This window comes from Leishmania martiniquensis, chromosome 23 (genome assembly GCF_017916325.1).
Source record: "Leishmania martiniquensis isolate LSCM1 chromosome 23, whole genome shotgun sequence".
Lineage (NCBI taxonomy): Eukaryota > Euglenozoa > Kinetoplastea > Trypanosomatida > Trypanosomatidae > Leishmania > Leishmania martiniquensis.
In genome coordinates, this window is record NC_090158.1 from 669,328 (window position 1) to 687,500 (window position 18,173).

Consider the following 18,173-nt stretch of genomic DNA (forward strand, 5'->3'; position numbering starts at 1 on the left):
TGTGGCGGTCAGAACACTCCTGTGCACCTCCGCACTGGACGCCTTCCGCCGCCCCTCTGCCTCCTCCCTTCACCTTGGCAGCCCCTTCATCTGTGTCCCCATCCGCTCTCCACCACCGCGTGGTTTATCTCCTGCCACTCTTTTCTTCCCACGCGTCTCCCAAAGGCTGTCCATGACCACACCGCCCCTTCCTCTATCCCACGTCCAGCCACGAGCTTGACCCCGCTCCGCTGGCGGAACGCGTCAGTGTGCATTCACTTGTGTGCGTCGCCGAGTACACGCAGGCAGCGGCACTGGTGCTGCTGGTGTGACCGTAGCGGTGCGCCCTTTCTACATGATGCTGTCTCATGAAAGCAGCACTGCTGCGCTTGCGAGCGCTTGCGTCGTCGTGGCGCTCATATGCGTCTTCTCCGCTGCTCTCTTCGTCGTCACGGTGTGGCAGCTCTGCGAACGCGTCAACGTGATGCACCACAGTGCGGTTGCCGCCACACTCATCCCGGTCGCCTACTTTCTTGGGAGTGTTTTGTGTGCCGCCTACAATGGTCTGGGCGCCACTCTCCAAACATTCGCCAAGGAGAACGCGCATGGGCTGCCGCAGCCTGTCGTCTCCGTGATAGCGGCCATCCGCCCACTCTCGGAGCAAGTTGGGCTGACGGACACCATGTGGATGGCAAGCCTGCTCTTTTCTGCCTATGGTGTCACGAAGGTGTGGAGGCACCTAATCGACATCACGCGGCTGCTGAAAGCATCGAGGCGACGGCTGCTGCTTCCCGAGATGCGTGAGCTCCGCCGACAGGAGGCGGCGGCAAAGGCTAAAGCTCAAAAGCGGCACTGATGGCGCCGTCTGTGGTTGTGTGTGGGTGGCAAACGGAGGGAGCGGAGGGCGAACTCTCCTGCCGATGGGGTGCCAAAGATCTGTGCTCTCCCCCGCCCCCCCTCTCTCTCGCACACATACACACACACACAGGGGAGAGGAAGAGAGGGGGGTAGAGGGAGACGTCTATGCAGTGCGTGTATGCCTGTGTGCGATTCATCGAACGAAAGCGAAGGGCAATCGCAAGCTTCTCAAGCGGTGTAGGGGAGAAGAAGCAACGGCAGATGGAGTGCTCTTCATCGCGTTGGAGCACGGCGCAGCACGCCCGTGGGCGTAAGCGTGAAGCTTTGCGAGAGTGAACATACGTGCCCAGAACAAGTGACGCAATCTAGCGACTTCCTTGTCTCGCGCGCTCAGCTTCGCGCGTACTCCCCCTCGCCCTCTCCTTCCTTTGCAGCGCTCCAGCGGCAGCCGCGCCGGCGCGAACACACTTTCGCACAGCCGGGTGCCGCGACTCCACACTCTCCCTGTATTGCCTTCACTCTCTTAGCACTTCAAGGACCACAAGCGGCGTGTCTTTCACTCACACAAGGTACCGTCACTGCCATCTCCTGTTCACCCCCGTGAGCCTGGGGACATCCGTCGATTCCTCTCTCTCGGTGCGAGCGCATTAGGCGGGCGCCATCGAACTCGCCGCTGCTTCCCCACCCGCTTTCGTCCTTTCCGCCTTTGCCACCGACACATGGCGGCGACTCGCACGGTGGACCTGTACGGCGGTGCGATGCGCATGTGCCTCCCCCAGGCGATGGCCGACGTTTCCGATCTCCGTCAAGTGCCGGACCATCAAGAGGTGTACGCAGACACGGACACGGGTGCCTCCGTCATTGTCGAACTGCTCAGGCGGCAGGCATCGGTTGGAAACGCCGAGGCCAGCACCTTTTTCTATCATGGCCTCGCCAAAGACAACGGCTGCCCACCGGAGTGCATCTCTGAGGAGCAGACCTTCGCGCTCCCCCCCTCAGCGTACCCTCACCTGGCCGCATCTGCCGACGAAGCCGCGCCTGCCACGTGCGACTTCGCTTGCCTCACGACAGGACTCCAGCGCATCTCGAAGTTCTCCAACGAAAGCGGGAGGGAGAACATCGTCTTTGTTGGACTGGCAGTGTGGCGCTTCACACCACCTGTATCGACAGAGATACTGGTGTCCTTGTCGTGCCCGACTTGGCTGCACCCTGAGAGCTCGGAGACGAGGGTGGTGAAGCGGCTGCTCAGCGAGCAGGAGCGACTGCAGCTGCTGCAGACGGTGGTTGCCTCGCTGGAGGTTGTTGACTGGGGATTGTTTGTGCCGGAGGGCGAGTAGCTTGGACGTAGGCGATGATGCTGTGAAGAAGTGGTGCGGCAAGCTTGTCAGCGCGAACCGTGGTGCACAAGCGCGAATACTTTCATGAAAGGGAAAGCAACTCTCGAGCGTGACCAAGTGCCGCACTCGCCAGCATACAGCGCTTCTGCACCTTAGGCTCACTAACTGAGCTGTGAGCAGCATACTATGTCATCCCGCCTTTCCTCCCTTCCTCCGACCGCGCCTTCAGGTCCGATGCGCTCGCGTTATGCCAATACCACAGCGCACTCAGGATGCAACGGGAGAGTGCCCCCCCTCTCCCATCGCTACCTCATCCGTAGCTCACTCCTACTTGAACATGGCACGTGATGCACTCTCGCATTGCCCCAACCTAGCTCCCCGCCGCCCGGGGGCTTGTTACCAACAACGAGACCTACCGTCGAGGCCCGCAGCAGGCATCAGCATGCGCGAAACAGAGCGTGCGCTCCGCAGCACCACAGCTAGCAACTCGCTCAAAAGAGGCCTATGCAGGGCCCTGTCGAGCTGCCGGCTCTCCGGCTACGCAAGCGCCACGCTTTGCATCGCTGACTGTCGCCGTCTCGTTCGCCTCTCTTCCTCTTTCCACCCCTTCTCGCTTGGCCCTCTCCCCCGCCACATCCCCTCACTTCCTTCCTCATCACTGGACCCGTGCAACCACCTCTGTTTCACGCACTTGAGGACCTCTCTTTCGTTGAGCTTATCATTCCACCGCATTCGCAAGCAGCGACGGCGCTCCCTGTGGCTCCCCCATTCCTCCGCCCTTTTCTCTGACGTCGCTTCGCACGTCGATGCCAGCGTCGCCTTCATCACCATGGGGCGCACCCGCTAGCCCACCTATTCCGCTTTCCTCTGTCCCCTCCTCTCTCCTGTTACTCTGCTGATGCTGTCATCGCGCCCGAGAATCAGCCGGACCCCCGTGGTGAAAGACTTACAGCTGCTGGCGATCGAATGCCGCTGTCACCTGGACCACCAGGTGGTGAGTGGGCCCTGCGGCCGCCAACGTGCAGATCGTCGTGGAGGTGATCCCCTCCGCGCCTGCAGTGGCGGGGCCGACCAGGAAAGACATCATTTTTTTTTTCGGGGAGATGAATGGCGCTGCCGGTGTGGGCTTGGCGGCTTAGACACCCGCAAACGCGGAAGCTCTGTCGCAGACGACGCTGACGGGTCTGCGGCTCGAGTGAAAGAGCCACATCGCACTGCATGCCCGCCGAGCGTGACCCGCACCCAGCGTCTGATGGGTGCCGCCACGCTGCTATGCAAGACGAAGGGAGGGGGTTGCGTATACGATGCGCTTCGCGTTGCCACCTTTAGAGGAGGAGCCCACATGCGGCGCGAAGGCGGCTGTGCAGACTAGCGCGATGGGCGGCGCGCCGCAGAGCATCGGCCTGCAACGCTGCGGATTGGTGTCTGTCGGCCACTCGCCGTCTCATCCTGGTGACGCCGCTGGTGCCATGGTGGGTACTGCGGTTATGGTGCACGGCACTGGTAGCCACGCTCCCACTCGCAAGCTGTGCGAGGAACTGAACATGCGAGCGAGCAGTACTGCGATTACCGCGCAGACGAGGGTGCTGCAGTGCATTCTTTCGGCGTAAGGTGTAAAAGATCAGTGTCGCGGTGCTACATACCAGCACGGGCAACGTTATCGTGCTCCACTGCAGGGCGAAGGCCAAGGGCATGAGCTGGATCTGAAACAACGAGGCTTGCTTTGGCGCGTCGACGATGAAGAGGAGGTGCATGCGAGCGTGCGCAGCTGCGCGTTGTGACAAACTATGCACGAACGGTGGAAGATGCTGCGCAGCACGAGGCAGAACGGAAAGTGCTGCCTGACTGGGGCGAGGATGTGCGCTGGGAACCCACCGTTTGGGTACGCGTACCTCGTACGTGCGATGGAACCTCCACCCTGGACCAACAAAAGACTGCGCCGGTCGTCCTTCGCGGCCTCGGCCTGCAGAGGGGCGACATCGGCGCGTGCTGCGAGTACCGCAGCACTGTACCCATGATGGAGGAGTCTGAGTTTGTGTGCGGCGTCTGCATCCGCACTGCGCCCCTCGAGGAGCTGCTGATGCCTGCCTCACGGAAGCAAAAAGGCGGTCGGCTTGCGCGTGTGCAACGCGCGTCTCTCTGGGGGCTCATCTTCCTGCTATTATTCTCTGCTGTATGCGCCGAGGGTGCCCTCCATCTGCCGCTGCTCTACGGCGAGCACAACCCTCTGCCTTCTCTCTCTCGCTCTCGCTCTGCGCTGCCGCTTTTCTGCGTGACGAGCCACAGCACACACCGGGTGCCACAGGGCCTGCCGAACACTGGCGTGTGAGCGCTCTACGCTCGCACCACTGCAGTGTGCGCTTGCAACAGCATAAAAGTCGGAATTACGCGTGCGAGGGCGTGGGGTGGTCTGGAGCCGCGCTGGTGCAGCGCGGAGATGACGAGGGGCCCATTTACCCCTGCGGGCGGGGCTGAGCCGCGGGCGGCTTATGAGTGACGGCATGCCTGAGTCGGACGTGGCGCCAGCCGTAGTGAGGGCGCGGTGCTAACAGAGAGCGAAAGGTTGCAGCGGGGCACTTGGGGGCGTAGGATGTTCGTATGCTTGGGCCGCCCCACCTAGCACGCACGCCGATGCCCTGCCTCGACTAGCTTGCTGGCGCTGCCCAGCGGTGTACCAAGGCGGACGCTGAGGTGAGCGAGGAGTGAACACAGCGTAGCACCACTGTCAGAAGCCGTAGCCGCAGATGCTCGCTTGTCTCAGGAGAGGCAGCCCATCTTCTACTGCCTCCTCTGCACCTGCCCTGGTGTTGGGGCGCACTTCGCCCCTTCGTCTATCGTGGCGTTCTGATGCACTTCTGCTCCTCTCCATTCAAAGGCCTCTGCGCACGTGCGCGTGCGTGGCGGGGGTGAGTCGGTGGAAGAGAAGCAGAGGGCTGAATGGCTCCCTCACCCCTCTGCTCGGAGCTGTGATTCACTGTCTTTATCATGCTCGACGCTCTCCGCCTGACTGGATCGGTCATGCGCTCGCAGAAGATATCTTGAGACACAAATGCCCTTGTTTACGCACGAGCGCGGCGGCAGGATGGTGCCGTCGCGCATGCGCGTGCTCCTTTGCGGTATGAGGCGGCGCAGTGACGAGGTGATCGCTGCTTCCGCCTCCTCCCTCTTCTTTATGCACCTGCTCGCCCCGGCTTACGTCTTTTCGGGCCGCTACGGCGGCGATGCGGCGTGCGCTATCGTACGCTTCACCGGAACTACACAGACCCTTCCGTTCATGGCCTTTTCTCTCTCCCTCTCTTTCCCCTTCGCCCCTTCTCGTCAATGTTACGCGAACGTGCCTCTACGCCGTGCTGCTGACGGTCATCTCCGCGCGCCCCCCATACCACCACGAACGGACTGAGCGTGTGCGCCCCTGCATTGTCTCTCGACGGCGGCGATAGAGCACCTCTTCTTCTCGCTCTTTCCCGCTTCCTCCCTCGCTCACGCGTGCCACCCGCATACGCGCTCACCCCTTCCTCTCCCACGCTTGCATCCTTCGCTCACCACACCATCAGCCCAGTCGCCGACGCACCTCGCGCTCCCCCGCATGCGTGCCTGCGAATTGCTCACTCCAAATCACTCCGCCTGAGCGCGTTCGCATTCTCCGTTTCCATCAGCGATTTCCGTTTCTTTCGTTTTCTTTTCCCGTTTTCGCTGTCCCCACGGCGATTGCGCAACTGCCATAGCACCGCAGCGCGAAGGTGCATCACTCGCACGGCTCCCCCACTCTCACTCTCACACTCTCTCTCGCCCTCTTCCATCGGCAAGCGCCATCCTCTATCACACCCGCTCGTTCAGTCGTCTCGGAGTCCGAGTGCGCACAGCGACAGATTCCGAGTTGCTTTGGCGCCTCCCTCAGTTTGCTTCCCGAGCGCCTTCGCGCAGCATTCCTTTAACACCGGTGCCGCCCATTTCATTGCCCCTCCTCCTGCACCGCCCAGCTCAGCGATGCTGCGTAAGGTTGCCCCCCGCCCGTACAAGACGATGGTGCGCCGCATGGCCGCCACGGATGCTGCTGTGGGGCCGCGTTCGAACAAAGCTGTTCTTCAGCTTGTCCGCTTCGACCCCGAGACGAACTCGTCGCGCGTGGAGAGCTATGAGTACGATAAGCACCACGAATACATGGTGCTCGACCTGCTGATCGCGGTGAAGGCCCACCAAGACCCCACCCTCGCCTTCCGTAGCTCCTGCTGCGAGGGTGTGTGCGGTAGCTGCGCCATGAACATCAACGGCATCAACTCGCTCGCCTGCATCACATTCGCCCAGAACCTCACGACGGTGGCCCCGCTGCCGAACTTTCCAGTGATTAAGGATTTCGTGGTGGATCTGCGACACTTCTTTCAACAGTACGCGTACATTCGCCCGTTTGTGCGCAATGCCAACCTGCACCGCAGTCAGGTGGATAGCATTGTGGAGCGCTACAACAGCGTCGCCCGCGTTCTGAGCGGCGTGAGTCCCTCTGAAGGACACGCCATGGAAAAGGCTCAGGAGGAGCTGGCCGCGATGCACAAGAATGAAACCACCCTGGCGGCACTGCTACGCATCGCCGACGCAGCGGTGGACGCCGGAAACGTCACGCAAACGCTTTCTGTGCTGGAGAAGGTGGAGCAGCACGGCGTCGTGCTCGATGAGACGAAGGTGCGGGAGCTGATCAAGCGCGCCCTCAAAAACTTCGCTGTTAAGTCAGCGTGAGGAGTGCATTAGACGAGGGGCGACACAAGAAGAGCAGCGTCCTGACGCGGGCAGCGGCCGCAAACATCAGTTTCAGTAAGGGGGCCGCCGCACCCGTTTCGTTACCGAGCTGAGCACTCCGGAGCCCTTTCGCACCACCGCACGGCGAAGGGTGCGTGGGCGCGTGTCAAGGGGGAATGACGCGCGTACCTCTTCTCCATCTCCTTATCACTACCCTTCAGAATACCCCTAATGATGGCGGAGAGGGGAGGAAGGGGCCACGCCTCTTGGCGTGTGTCTATCTCTATGCGTGTGTGTGTGGGGGAAGGTAGGCAGCCCCTCCCCTCCCTCGACCTGGTGCCGGTGCCGCCCCGCCCCTGGTGTCGCCGGGGCCCAGCGCGCGCGACGCACGGCGCTGCGAGCGATTGCACCGCCGCGGATGTCGGGGGCGAGGCCCTGGCCGCCGTTTCGGCGGAGGGACCTGCAGCTGAGCCCAGGCTTGCAGGGTGCGCGTAGCGGGCACGGTGTCCTCGCGCCACTCGGGCGTATGCGGCTCGGCGCCGGCTTGGTGGTGTAGGGGAGGGCCTGAGCTCCCCACTCCCATGGCGGTGGATGCGCGACGCGGCGACCGGGATGACGGGCGCAGCTGTGGTGGCGGGGTGGGACTCGAGCAGCGCTTGCGTCGTGTGCGGTACAGCAGAGAGGCGCCGCTCTGCTGTGGAGTAGCGACGTGATCCTCGTCCGCCGGCTCTCCTCAGCTGAGAGCGCTCTTCTTCCCTTCTCTGTCGGAATAGCGGATGGCGAGTCGTCGACGGTGATCACGGCGGTTGCCACCGCGTTGGAGAATGTGCGTGGGAGATGGCTTGCGAGCTCCTTTCTCGCGAGTGAACGTTTATGTGGGCAGCAACGCGCCGCTTACTCTTCCGTTAGACATTCTGGAGTGGAGCTGCGGCTGCGCTGCGTACGCCGCCTTCTTGAGCGTCATGTTCGTGTCTCCAGTCTTTGCGTACCGTTGCTGTTTGCGTCTTTCTCTGCCTGTCCGTCCGTCAGGGATGTGAGCAGCCGTCGTTGGGGTCTGCGCCTGTGCGCTTCGGAGTGGCTCTGCGGGGATAGCGCCACACATTGTCAGGGAGGCACCCGGCAGCGCGCCAATTCTCATCTCCTTCGGCTTGTTTGGCATCGCCTTTATCAAAGACGCTCACATATGCGGACGGAATCGTCCCGCGAAACGAAGGCGAGGAAGGCGTAGAAGTGCGGGGGTCGCGGGGGGGGTAGACGACGGCGGCGGCGAGGGCACCGAGGAGTCACCTGCTGACGCATCCGTGAAGTCAGAGGCGCTCTTAGGCTCCTCTGGCAGCGAGACACTGAAAATGGAGCGGCAAGTTATAACTACCCTCGCCTGCACCTGCCTGCCCCCCCCTTCTCCATGCCCACTCGACCTTTGGGTGGGCGTTCCTAATCCGTTGGAGGGGGACTGATGTGCGCTCGGGCCTGCAGCACTCTCTTGAGGGCGCCGCGGGTGGATTTCCTATTGGGCGTGGCACGCAGCAGGCCACTCAGGTCCTTCGCTGGATGGCAGATGGCGACCCGCGTAACCTGCTTCACGTACCGTCTGTTCCCCTCACTCTCCGCATATGTGCATCGCCAGCTGTCTGTGTGTGTGTGCAGGTTGCCCCGTGCTCAGCCCTCCGGCGTCGCGCTCGCAATTACATCCCTTCCTATCTCTCTCTCCCTTTCTTGACACTTGTGTCGTCGCCTTGGTTTCTTGTGCGTGCTGCGGTCACCGACCCTCCCCCCCCCACACTCTTGCACGCTGTGCTTCGGTACGGGGGAGGGGGCGCTGAGCTCCGTCGGTCCAAGCTGGTATCACCTCTCCTGTATCGTACGGACGCATCCGTTTATGCGCGTGCACCGGCAGTGCGAGAGCGAATCACCTTCTTTCCTCCCTCCGCGCCTCCCTCTTTTCGCACACACGCACACACACACACACCTCTCCCCTTCTCCATCCACCGCGAAAACCGCCGCACGGCCTTGCAGGGTGCGGCGTTGCTGCAGCTTCCTGCTGCTCTCTCCCCCGTTTTTCCTCTGCTTTAGGTGGCTGGCCGCTTTGGAAGCGTCACCTTTGTTTCACCTGAGTTTTTTTCTGTCTTGGCCGCTGCTGTTGCTGTTGCTGCCACGCAGTTGCAGATTAGGTGAGTTTCTTTCGCCATGTGCGAGGGTAACATGCACACGGTGAGGCCTCGCACCTGGTGCGGGTGGTGCGCGCTGTCGTGCGGTTACATCCCGTGTGTGATCGCGATGGCACTCATCGCGGCCAACATCCTGCCATATCACCTGTGCTTCCTGCGAATGCTTCATTCCGCGTGTCGAGCGGGCAACGCATCCTTCGCGTACTATTACTACTGCGTAGTGGTGATGGTGCTCGCGGAGGTCATGGTGTACGGCAACCTCCTGCTCGCCATCTTCACGTGCCCCGGCTTCGTGCCGCATGAGCCGTGGGCGGAGGCTCCCGTGTTCCAGGGCCGAGCTGTCAGCTACAACCCCTATGAGGTGTTCGAGCTGGACCGTCTCGGTAGGCTTCGCTACTGCAGCCTTTGCAAGCAGTTCAAGCCGGACCAGGCTCATCACTGCAACATATGTCACTGCTGTGTCTACCGCATGGATCACCACTGCCCGTGGATCAACAACTGTGTCGGCCGTGGGAACAGCAAATTTTTTTTGCTGTTCGTCGGCTACATCCCTGTCGGTGCCTTCCACATTGTGCTGACGTCGCTCTTTAGTTGCGTCTTTCACTTCCCAAGCTTCTTTAGCAAGGCGTTGCTGGAGGACAACGCCTTGGTGAATATCGTCATCATCTTGTCCATCATCTTCTCCTCAATCATGGGCCTCTGCTTCCTTGCCTTTGCGCTGCACTTCGTGTGCATGGCGTACCGCGGCCAGACTTCTGTGTCGCGTATGATAGCCTCCAAGAAGCAGCCCGAAGAGCTGGAGCAGCTTCGCAAGCGCCAAGCTGAGGACCGCTCGTTTTACATGTTCGACCTCTTCGGCGCCGATCAGCAGTGGTACCGAATGATTCTTCCCTTCAAGCCGGACCACGACTTCCGTCGTGCGCCACACGGCTACGCGCGTCGCTTCGGTGGCTCCTCAGGCGACTACCTCGTGAGCCTGGTCTAGGCGATGAGTAGGGCTCGTGCCCAGAGGCGTGTGACTGTCGCGCTTGCGTGTGTGTATGTCACGCGTTTATACCTGTTTAGCCGCTGTTGGCACTTCGGCGCAGAGGCTTATGGGGCTGCCGGGCCACGTGCACGCTTCTTGATTCCTCTTGCGTAGCTTCAGGATGGTCGCGCTTCACCACCGCTGCCGCCCTTTTGTGTTGTAAAGGGCAGCGATCTTTTCCTCGTGTTGGAGGCGTCAGGCCTCTCCGTGCAGCGCGATTCCTCCTCACTTGCTCTTGCACGTCGCTCTTCTGCCCTCGCCCCTTTCCCCCCTTCTCACGTGGTCATGAGCGCTCCCTTCTTCGGTTTGGGCGCCTCGCGTGTGCGCGCTGCGCCGTTGTGCTGACTCTGCTGCCCACGCTGTGCACCGTTCATCTCAGCGCCGGTGCTTCCTTGCTGCGTTGGCGGTTTCTCCTCCACCCGCTCCAAGGGCGAAACGCAGGACGGTGAAGGTTGAGGGTGGGGCGAAGCTCAGCGTGCACCTGCATGCACATGCTGGCGTTGACGACGTGGCGAGCGGGGGGAGTGGAGGAGGGGAACCCAGAGCGGGCACTCGCCTATGGACCTGTTATGTGAGCGCGCTTGACGCCGCATGTGCTTTAGATGACGACGCAAGGGGCAGCAGAAGAAAACGGTGCCAGCACCTCATCAGAAAATGGGCCAGAGGTGCAGTTCTCCGAGCATGTGTGCGAGTGTAGCCTGAATAGGGCTACGACTCGCACCTCCAGGACGACATGGTAGATGGGCAACATCCATCACTATACGTGACCTCATTGGACGCCTCTCTTGATGTTCATGACAACCGCCTCTCTGCTCCCACCACCACCACCACCTCCCCTCGCTCTCTCTCTTTGCGCTTGACCCTTCCTCATGTCTCTCCCTTTGGCACTGCTGTCGCTCGCGAAGCGTGGACGACACGCGTATATTCCTGCGTTTACTTCCACTCCTCCTCAAGTTCGGGCTGTGGCAGGCCTCCCCCCGTTCCTCACTCTCCTCTCTGCATCGGCGGCATCGGCTCTGCCCCTCCTCCCTTTTCCGCTGCGGGCAACTCAGTGAGGGGTCAGCGACGCACCAGTGAGCTACATGAGCGATAATCACTACCAGCAGCAGCGCCGCTACAAGGACGGCGACGATGATGCCATCGCCGCGGATTGCCGCTGCTTGAACGTTGTCGCGCACCCTGAACCAACAAAGGGGTGCCATGAGAGGTGCATGATGTGCTGCGGCTACTGCACCCCCACCGTTATTGCACTTCTCATCGTGGCGCTCGCGGTTGCGAGTGATGTCTACAGCTTTCTCCTCATCGCTCGCAACTCGCGCGACGCGTGGCGCATCGTGGTGTGCGTTGTGGTGCTCCTCTTGACAACGTCCATGTGCCTGTTGGTGCTGTGGTCTTTCTATGCCATCGTCTTCAGCTCTCCCGGCTTTGTGCCGCAGGACCCGTGGGCGTATCCGCCGTTGTACGCCGGTCCTTCAGCCGACTCGAGCAGCGGGGGCGAGCGCGTCTTTGTGCAATCGTCTCATGACAGCACCGTGCGTCAGCCACTGCTTTCGCAGCAGCAACAGCAGCAACATCAGGGCGTCGTACTGCTGCGTCAGCCAGGCTCACCCGGCTTGCTGGTGGGGCAGTCTCCCAGAGCACCGAGCCTCAACCAAGCGCCAACGGCCAACCACGTGCTCGTAACCGTCGCTGCAGGAGGCTCCGCCTTCCGCAACCCACTGCATCTCGGCCCCCAAGCGACCTCGCCAGGAAGTGCTTCCGTTTCTGAGGCCAATGGTCGCCCATACGCCGCGCCAATTCATGCAGATGAGAACGGTGCATCTCACCTAGGCGACAGCAGAGATGCAGACACTATCCGCGTGACTGAAATCTCAAATTCACAGTGCCACAGCCCTTATCCACCGCCGTCAGAGCACGAGCTGCGCATCGGACCGACGTTTGAGTCGATGGTGGCCGTCACGCCATCAGCGGGGCAGGAGCAGCACCACCTCAGTTCGCCAACGTGGCCAAACAAGTACACAGTGACAACGCTGGGCCGGGACGGGTGCCTGCGCTTCTGCGATGTGTGCCACGTGTACAAGCCAGACGGCGCCCACCATTGCCGTACCTGCCGCCGATGCGTGTATAACTTTGACCACCACTGCCCCTTCTTAAACAACTGCGTCGGCCGCAACAACTATAAGCTGTTCATTGTGTTTCTCCTCTACAGCGGCATTGGGGCGGTGCTGGATGCGGGTCTCATGGCCGTGCTCATCTTTGCCGTTGACCGGGACCCCATCATGAAGAAGGCGGGCTGGGCCGTCATCCCCGGGCTCGATTTGATTTTAGGGTTCTCACTGCTGCTCTTCTACGCACAACACCGCGTTCTCCTGTCGAAGGGGCAGAGCACTCTGGAGAGCCTCACGAGTGGCGGCGGTGACGGCCTTGAAGCGTTCTGCGACAGCTGCAGGCGGCCCCGGCTCACCCCGGAGCAGAAGGTGGAGAACAAGCGGAGACTGAAGGAAAAGGTTCAGCGGCACAAGCGTACGCTTCTCGGGAAGGAGTCCTCCGTGCTGCGGATGTACCTGCCGCTTCCCGTGCGCACGGACAACACCGCAGATGAAACGGTGCCTATGAGCGTCTAATGCCGCGGTGCGGTGGGGGGGCAGCCGTAATCCTCGGTGACTTAATTGCTACGCTGCCGCTGCTGTCGAACGCTCATCTCTCGTTTTGCTCCCGCAGCTTCATTTTTAAGCTCTCGGCATGTATTCAAACTCGCATATACGGTGTCATGTTGCGACGTACTACAACTGCTTCTGCTGTCGCTTGCTTGATGTGGGTACGCGTGTCGGTCTGTGCGCGTGCTTTGGAGGGCTCTTCTCTCTCACGCACCGACACCTCCACCCTCCCCTCCCTCTAAGCGTTGCTTCGTTGCGATATGCTATTCATCAACTTAGAGCAGCTGAGCGTCCGAGTGAAGTGTGTGGACTGGCGCGGAGGTCAGCTGACTGATTTTTCATCGGCTCATGAAGCGCTCCTTTCTCCTCCTTTCGTTCAGCTGAAATTGACTGCATTGCTTAAGCGCACGCGCCTCACTGCCCTCGTGTCGCTTCAGACTCGAGAGCGAACAACCGCAGCTGCTCTGCGCAGCGGTTCGTCCTCGCGGCGACTGCTGCTGGAGGCGCGCGTTTTTGTTCTTTGAGTTAACGTGTCCACTCCACCTCAAACAACTCGACAACTGCTGCGCAAAGGCCCACCTGCTCCCCCTGTGCTGCCCTGCGGCTGAGCACTGGCTGTCCGGGATGAGCTCTCCTCCCGCCGAGCCGGGCCATGCGTCTGGCCGGGAGCTCTTCCTACCCCTCTTCAGGCGCATGCCGGCCGACGTCGGGAGAGCGGGGGGGAGAGACGCCGTCCCGCCTCAGGTGAGGGCCCTCGGAGACCCTGCACGCTGCCTGCGTGCCGCCCTTCTCCTTGTGCTGCCTCCAGCACCGGCGTACCATAATGGGGTGTGGAGACTCGTCTCACTGGGGCCTGGGCGACTCGGCGCATGCTCGTTACGCCTCCGGGACTGGGGCTCCAGCAGCCCCATCCGATGCGATGGAGGGGATGCCCCAGATGTCGCAGACGCACACGTCGGCGTTGGTTTGGTATGGACGTCTTCGCGCCTGCTCTGGCGATCGCTGTCACCGCCTCTTCTCACACCCCCGCATGTCCTCTCTGGATGCAGCACACCAGGCGCGCGCGTGCGGTGCTCCCATCTCTCGCAGCCTCGCGCCTCCTGCAGAGCGGCGCCGCTGCCCGAGGAGGGACGCTCGCCTACTTCGCCCTCCCTTTCCGCCGATCTCGTGGGGGGCAGGGGAGGCGGTGGAGCGGGACCGAGTCGGCCGGGCGCGCCCGCGTGTGCCTTGGCAGGGCGGGGAGGCTGGCATGCGTCTGTGGCGGCTGGGAAACTCCGGTCTTTCCTCAACCCGCGCGCCTCCTAGAGCGGCTGTGGGTGCTGTAACTTTGCTTGAATCGTCGGCACGGGCGTGATCGTCACTGAGCGCCTCTTGGGCACCTCGCCAGGGTGGCCTTGTTTGTTACCAATCAGGTACCTTCAGGCGCACTGGAGGCAAGAGCATCTGTGAGCTTCTCGGCTACCCCCTTTTTAAACACGGGCGGAGTAGTGGCGCCTCGAAGCGAAGACGCGCGAAGGGAGCCCGCTGGCGTCCGGCGGCGGACACTCACGCGCTGACAGAAAACAGTTCTTTGCGTGCGGTTGAGTTTCCTCGTCGGGTAAGATCAGCTCACCATTCTGCCCTGGTCATCATCGCTGACACGCGGGTTTTTGGGATGCGGGTCCCTAATATCCACGTGGGCCCACGAGTGCAGTCGTGGCGCGGGCTGTGGGTCATGCTCGCTGCGTACCGACTGCCGCTACTCATCTTGACCTTCGCTACGGCCCTCAGTGGGGGCTACAACATATTCTTCGGTCGGCTACTTCGTGTGGGGAAGGAGGTGGACGCGGCCAACTCATTCGCCTCAGGGGCCTCGAGTGAGCTGCAGACCCCGCGGTATATTTTTCGCTACACCACTACGCGCGCCTTTGCCGTTTGTGCTCTCATCGTTGGGAATACTCTGTGTGTCCTGATGTACTGGTGTCTCGTACGCGTCATCTTCACCGGTGCCGGGTACGTGCCAGCAGAGCCGTGGCGACACGCACCCCGGTTTGATGCTGAACGACGGCACCAGCTGCAGATGACATGGTCGGCACAGCAACGCTGGATCCAAGAGCAAAGTTTCGCTGTCCAGCAGCGGGCCGCGCAAGCTCTTCGGGAGCAGCAGGAGTGGTGGGCTGACCGTATGCGCATGCTGCAGCAGCAGCGACCGCACCTGCATACCTCACCAGCCCCTGGGCCCGTGACCCCCCTTGGGCCTCCATCAACGTCCGCCGTAACCCGAGGGCGGATGCCGGCTGTCAGCACGGGCAGCATCTTGGTAGGTGCACCAACGCTGCCGCAACCCTTCTCTGTGGAGCTGGCGACAATAGGTAGTCATGCAGCCTCGCTTACACCAGCCCTCACTGCCACTGTCGCTGCCACAACGACTGCCGTGTCGCTTTCAGCGGGTGCCGCAGACGTTGCAGCTAGCCCTTCCAGTGCAGAAGTCCGCGCCACCGAATCCGCAACACCGCAAGAGAAGAGCTTCACCGTCAGCGGCGCACAGTTTTCTCCTTCATTCCCCTCAGCGGCAGCAGTGGCTGCCGTGTCCCGAAGTGAGGCTTCCACTCCCGTCTCTTCCTCATACAGCTCTCCAACCTCTTCAGCATCAGCGTCCGGAACTTCGACGCTGAGTGTGCCTCTTCGAGGCTCCGCTGGGGCTCCTGTGACTCGCGGAGTTCAGAGCAGTGGCGAAGCGCCTTCTTCGGCGCGGTCCTTTCATCCTCGGCCGTGCACGCCAGCCGCGTCTGTCGAACCCGCCGCTAACCCGCACCTGGTGCTCGAGTATGAGGCTGACGGGTCCCTTCGGTTCTGTGGTGTCTGTCGTCAGTACAAACCTGACGCCAGCCACCACTGCCGCGCGTGCCAGCGCTGCGTCTTCGACATGGATCACCACTGCCTCTTCCTGAACAACTGCATCGGTAGGCACAACTACAAGTACTTTTTCCTGTGCAGCTTCTACTCGACGATGTGTGCGGCGGTGAACTCGACGCTCCTCCTTACAGCGTACCTGTGCAGTCCCGTGTGCAGGGACTGGGGCCTGGGCTGGTGGTGGCTGCCTGCTGGCATGTGGACTGTCGGCGCGTGCGTCGCCTATCTGTGGATACAGCATGTTTTTCTTCTTCTTCGGGGCGTGAGCACGCTCGAACGTATGGCCGAAGCTTCTGCAGAGCGCTTCCTCATCAGCGTGAGCGGCTCGCAACACCGTCGTGTTGTTACGTCGGGAGGCTGCCGCAATGACTGCCGAATGGCTATGGGCGAGTTCGTGTGCGCTATTGAGGCGCTCGCTAAACGCCTCGTCGAGTCGTTCGGGCGCCACGGAAAGCTCTGCCAGCGCCGTAAGGCTGCCTCTTGCTCTCTCACCAGCGACGGTGGGGGTGATGGGGATGCGGGTGCGCCGTCCGCCCTCTTCAGCCGGGCGAACCGACGTGCGCAGCGCATCGCATTGCTGTTTGGGCGTCCGCCCCTTTTTCTTTACCACCTACTGCCCCTCGCGCCTCGAGGTGAGTATCTGCTACCACTGCTGAAGTCCGGCGAAGAAGAGGTGTAGTGCCAGGGTGAGATGCGGACCCACTTTGCCGAACCGTCAGGCGGCACTGCCCAGCTGCGCATACATGACTGGCCGTGCCTTGCTTTCGTCTTCACTACCCTTCAGAATACCCCTAATGATGGCGGAGAGGGGAGGAAGGGGCCACGCCTCTTGGCGTGTGTCTATCTCTATGCGTGTGTGTGTGGGGGAAGGTAGGCAGCCCCTCCCCTCCCTCGACCTGGTGCCGGTGCTGCCCCGCCCCTGGTGTCGCCGGGGCCCAGCGCGCGCGACGCACGGCGCTGCGAGCGATTGCACCGCCGCGGATGTCGGGGGCGAGGCCCTGGCCGCCGTTTCGGCGGAGGGACCTGCAGCTGAGCCCAGGCTTGCAGGGTGCGCGTAGCGGGCACGGTGTCCTCGCGCCACTCGGGCGTATGCGGCTCGGCGCCGGCTTGGTGGTGTAGGGGAGGGCCTGAGCTCCCCACTCCCATGGCGGTGGATGCGCGACGCGGCGACCGGGATGACGGGCGCAGCTGTGGTGGCGGGGTGGGACTCGAGCAGCGCTTGCGTCGTGTGCGGTACAGCAGAGAGGCGCCGCTCTGCTGTGGAGTAGCGACGTGGCTCCTCCTCCCCGAAAGCCTTCGATGCTGCTGCTGCCTTCGTTCAATGTCTGGGCCGCCACGCCCTTTTTCTCGGTCCCCCTCCTCCGGCTTCTCTGGAGAGTGCGGCCTCGTCGCTGAATCGCTGCTGCTGTTGCTCCGCGGCTCAGCGCTGAGTATGTCACCCCGGGCGCCGGTGGCTGCACTGCCTTGCTCGCCTCCGTCACGGAAGGCTCTCTTGCTTTCCTCTCTCCCCTCACTGCGCCGCGTCTCTTGTTTGCTGAGCCCCTTTTCCGTCTGCATACAGCCTGGGCTTGGGACCCCCCGGCGCGTTTCCTGGCCCTCGGCTGGTCCATTGGGACTGCCGCTGCCCTGCCGCCCGACGCGGCTCGAGCGTCGCACGCGTATTGCCTGCTGCACCACTTTCCGGCTACCCCCTCTCTCTCTTTCTCTTTCTGTTCCTCGCCGAGTACCGCATAGCTGCCGAAGACGGGCGTACCGCTGCTCGCTCAGGTATTCACGTATACGCAACACATGCACGCAGCGTCATAACGTCGTGACGCACAGTTATTCGAGCGTTTCCTCTCTTCTCGATTGCCCTCTTCGCTCTGTCGCTTCTCTGTTCTTCCGCAGAACACCTCAGTGACGCGCCTACCAGCCGGGAGACTGCCGCCGTTTCGCTGCGTGACGTATAAAGGCGGCGTGGGCGACTCGAACGCACCGGGGGTAGTGATGCTCTGCCGCGCGCGCTTTCTCCGCTGTCTGTAGTCTCACTTCGGTTCCCCATTCGTCGCACGATTTGTGTACCCGCGCGCGTACGCTCCTGAGCACTCCCACGCCTCGCGCTGCCCACCCGTCACAGGCCACCTTCACACCTGTGCAAGGGCGAGTTCGTCAGCCTAGCAGGAAGGCTGGCCTACCCGGCATCATGCGAATCACCGCTGCTGCAGCTGCTGTCTCGGAGGAGGGCACCAACGTCGCGGACACTACTGCCGCTACGGAGAACCGCCTTCCCTTCATTTTGTCCCCGCCTCGCGCCTGTGATCATGTCTCCCCAGCGCCCATGGCGCGGTCGCTGCCGGCTGCCGCACGTCCTGCGCCAGCTGAGACGATGCGGGCGACTCGCAACAGACACGCGAGCAGCAAGCGCCCCCTCGCCCCCATGCGCGGTGAGTCTGGCCAGGGCATAGGGGCGAAGCCAGCAAGTGCACCAGCCGTGCTTGGCACAGACTCACTGCCCGCGGGGGCGGCTACGGCGGCTGCGCCACAT

The 18,173-nt window shown here is 62.2% G+C and overlaps 7 protein-coding genes across 7 annotated transcripts in view; all 7 read left to right on the forward strand.

The window, feature by feature from the left end:
- Positions 1-337: 337 nt before the first annotated feature.
- Positions 338-835, forward strand: LSCM1_06157 (uncharacterized protein; the record flags this gene model as incomplete). Its single annotated transcript, XM_067323589.1, has 1 exon — positions 338-835. The coding sequence occupies one exon, from the start codon at positions 338-340 to the stop codon at positions 833-835; it is 498 nt and encodes a 165-aa protein (XP_067178694.1).
- A 721-nt stretch (positions 836-1,556) lies between these two features.
- LSCM1_06158 (uncharacterized protein) lies at positions 1,557-2,174 on the forward strand (the record flags this gene model as incomplete). Its single annotated transcript, XM_067323590.1, has 1 exon — positions 1,557-2,174. One exon carries the CDS (start codon positions 1,557-1,559, stop codon positions 2,172-2,174), a length of 618 nt encoding a protein of 205 aa, XP_067178695.1.
- A 3,987-nt stretch (positions 2,175-6,161) lies between these two features.
- On the forward strand, positions 6,162-6,905 carry LSCM1_06159 (uncharacterized protein; the record flags this gene model as incomplete). The annotated part of the gene is made up of 1 exon (XM_067323591.1): positions 6,162-6,905. One exon carries the CDS (start codon positions 6,162-6,164, stop codon positions 6,903-6,905), a length of 744 nt encoding a protein of 247 aa, XP_067178696.1.
- Positions 6,906-9,092: 2,187 nt separating this feature from the next.
- Positions 9,093-10,058, forward strand: LSCM1_06160 (uncharacterized protein; the record flags this gene model as incomplete). Its single annotated transcript, XM_067323592.1, has 1 exon — positions 9,093-10,058. The coding sequence occupies one exon, from the start codon at positions 9,093-9,095 to the stop codon at positions 10,056-10,058; it is 966 nt and encodes a 321-aa protein (XP_067178697.1).
- A 1,124-nt stretch (positions 10,059-11,182) lies between these two features.
- LSCM1_06161 (uncharacterized protein) lies at positions 11,183-12,724 on the forward strand (the record flags this gene model as incomplete). The annotated part of the gene is made up of 1 exon (XM_067323593.1): positions 11,183-12,724. One exon carries the CDS (start codon positions 11,183-11,185, stop codon positions 12,722-12,724), a length of 1,542 nt encoding a protein of 513 aa, XP_067178698.1.
- Positions 12,725-14,411: 1,687 nt separating this feature from the next.
- Positions 14,412-16,328, forward strand: LSCM1_06162 (uncharacterized protein; the record flags this gene model as incomplete). Its single annotated transcript, XM_067323594.1, has 1 exon — positions 14,412-16,328. The coding sequence occupies one exon, from the start codon at positions 14,412-14,414 to the stop codon at positions 16,326-16,328; it is 1,917 nt and encodes a 638-aa protein (XP_067178699.1).
- A 1,503-nt stretch (positions 16,329-17,831) lies between these two features.
- Positions 17,832-18,173, forward strand: part of LSCM1_06163 (uncharacterized protein) — a gene marked incomplete at both ends in the record, with an annotated part of 5,247 nt that continues 4,905 nt past the window's right edge. The window contains one exon of the mRNA XM_067323595.1: positions 17,832-18,173. This exon is cut by the window's right edge and continues 4,905 nt beyond it. Coding sequence (XP_067178700.1) covers positions 17,832-18,173 — 342 coding nt within the window.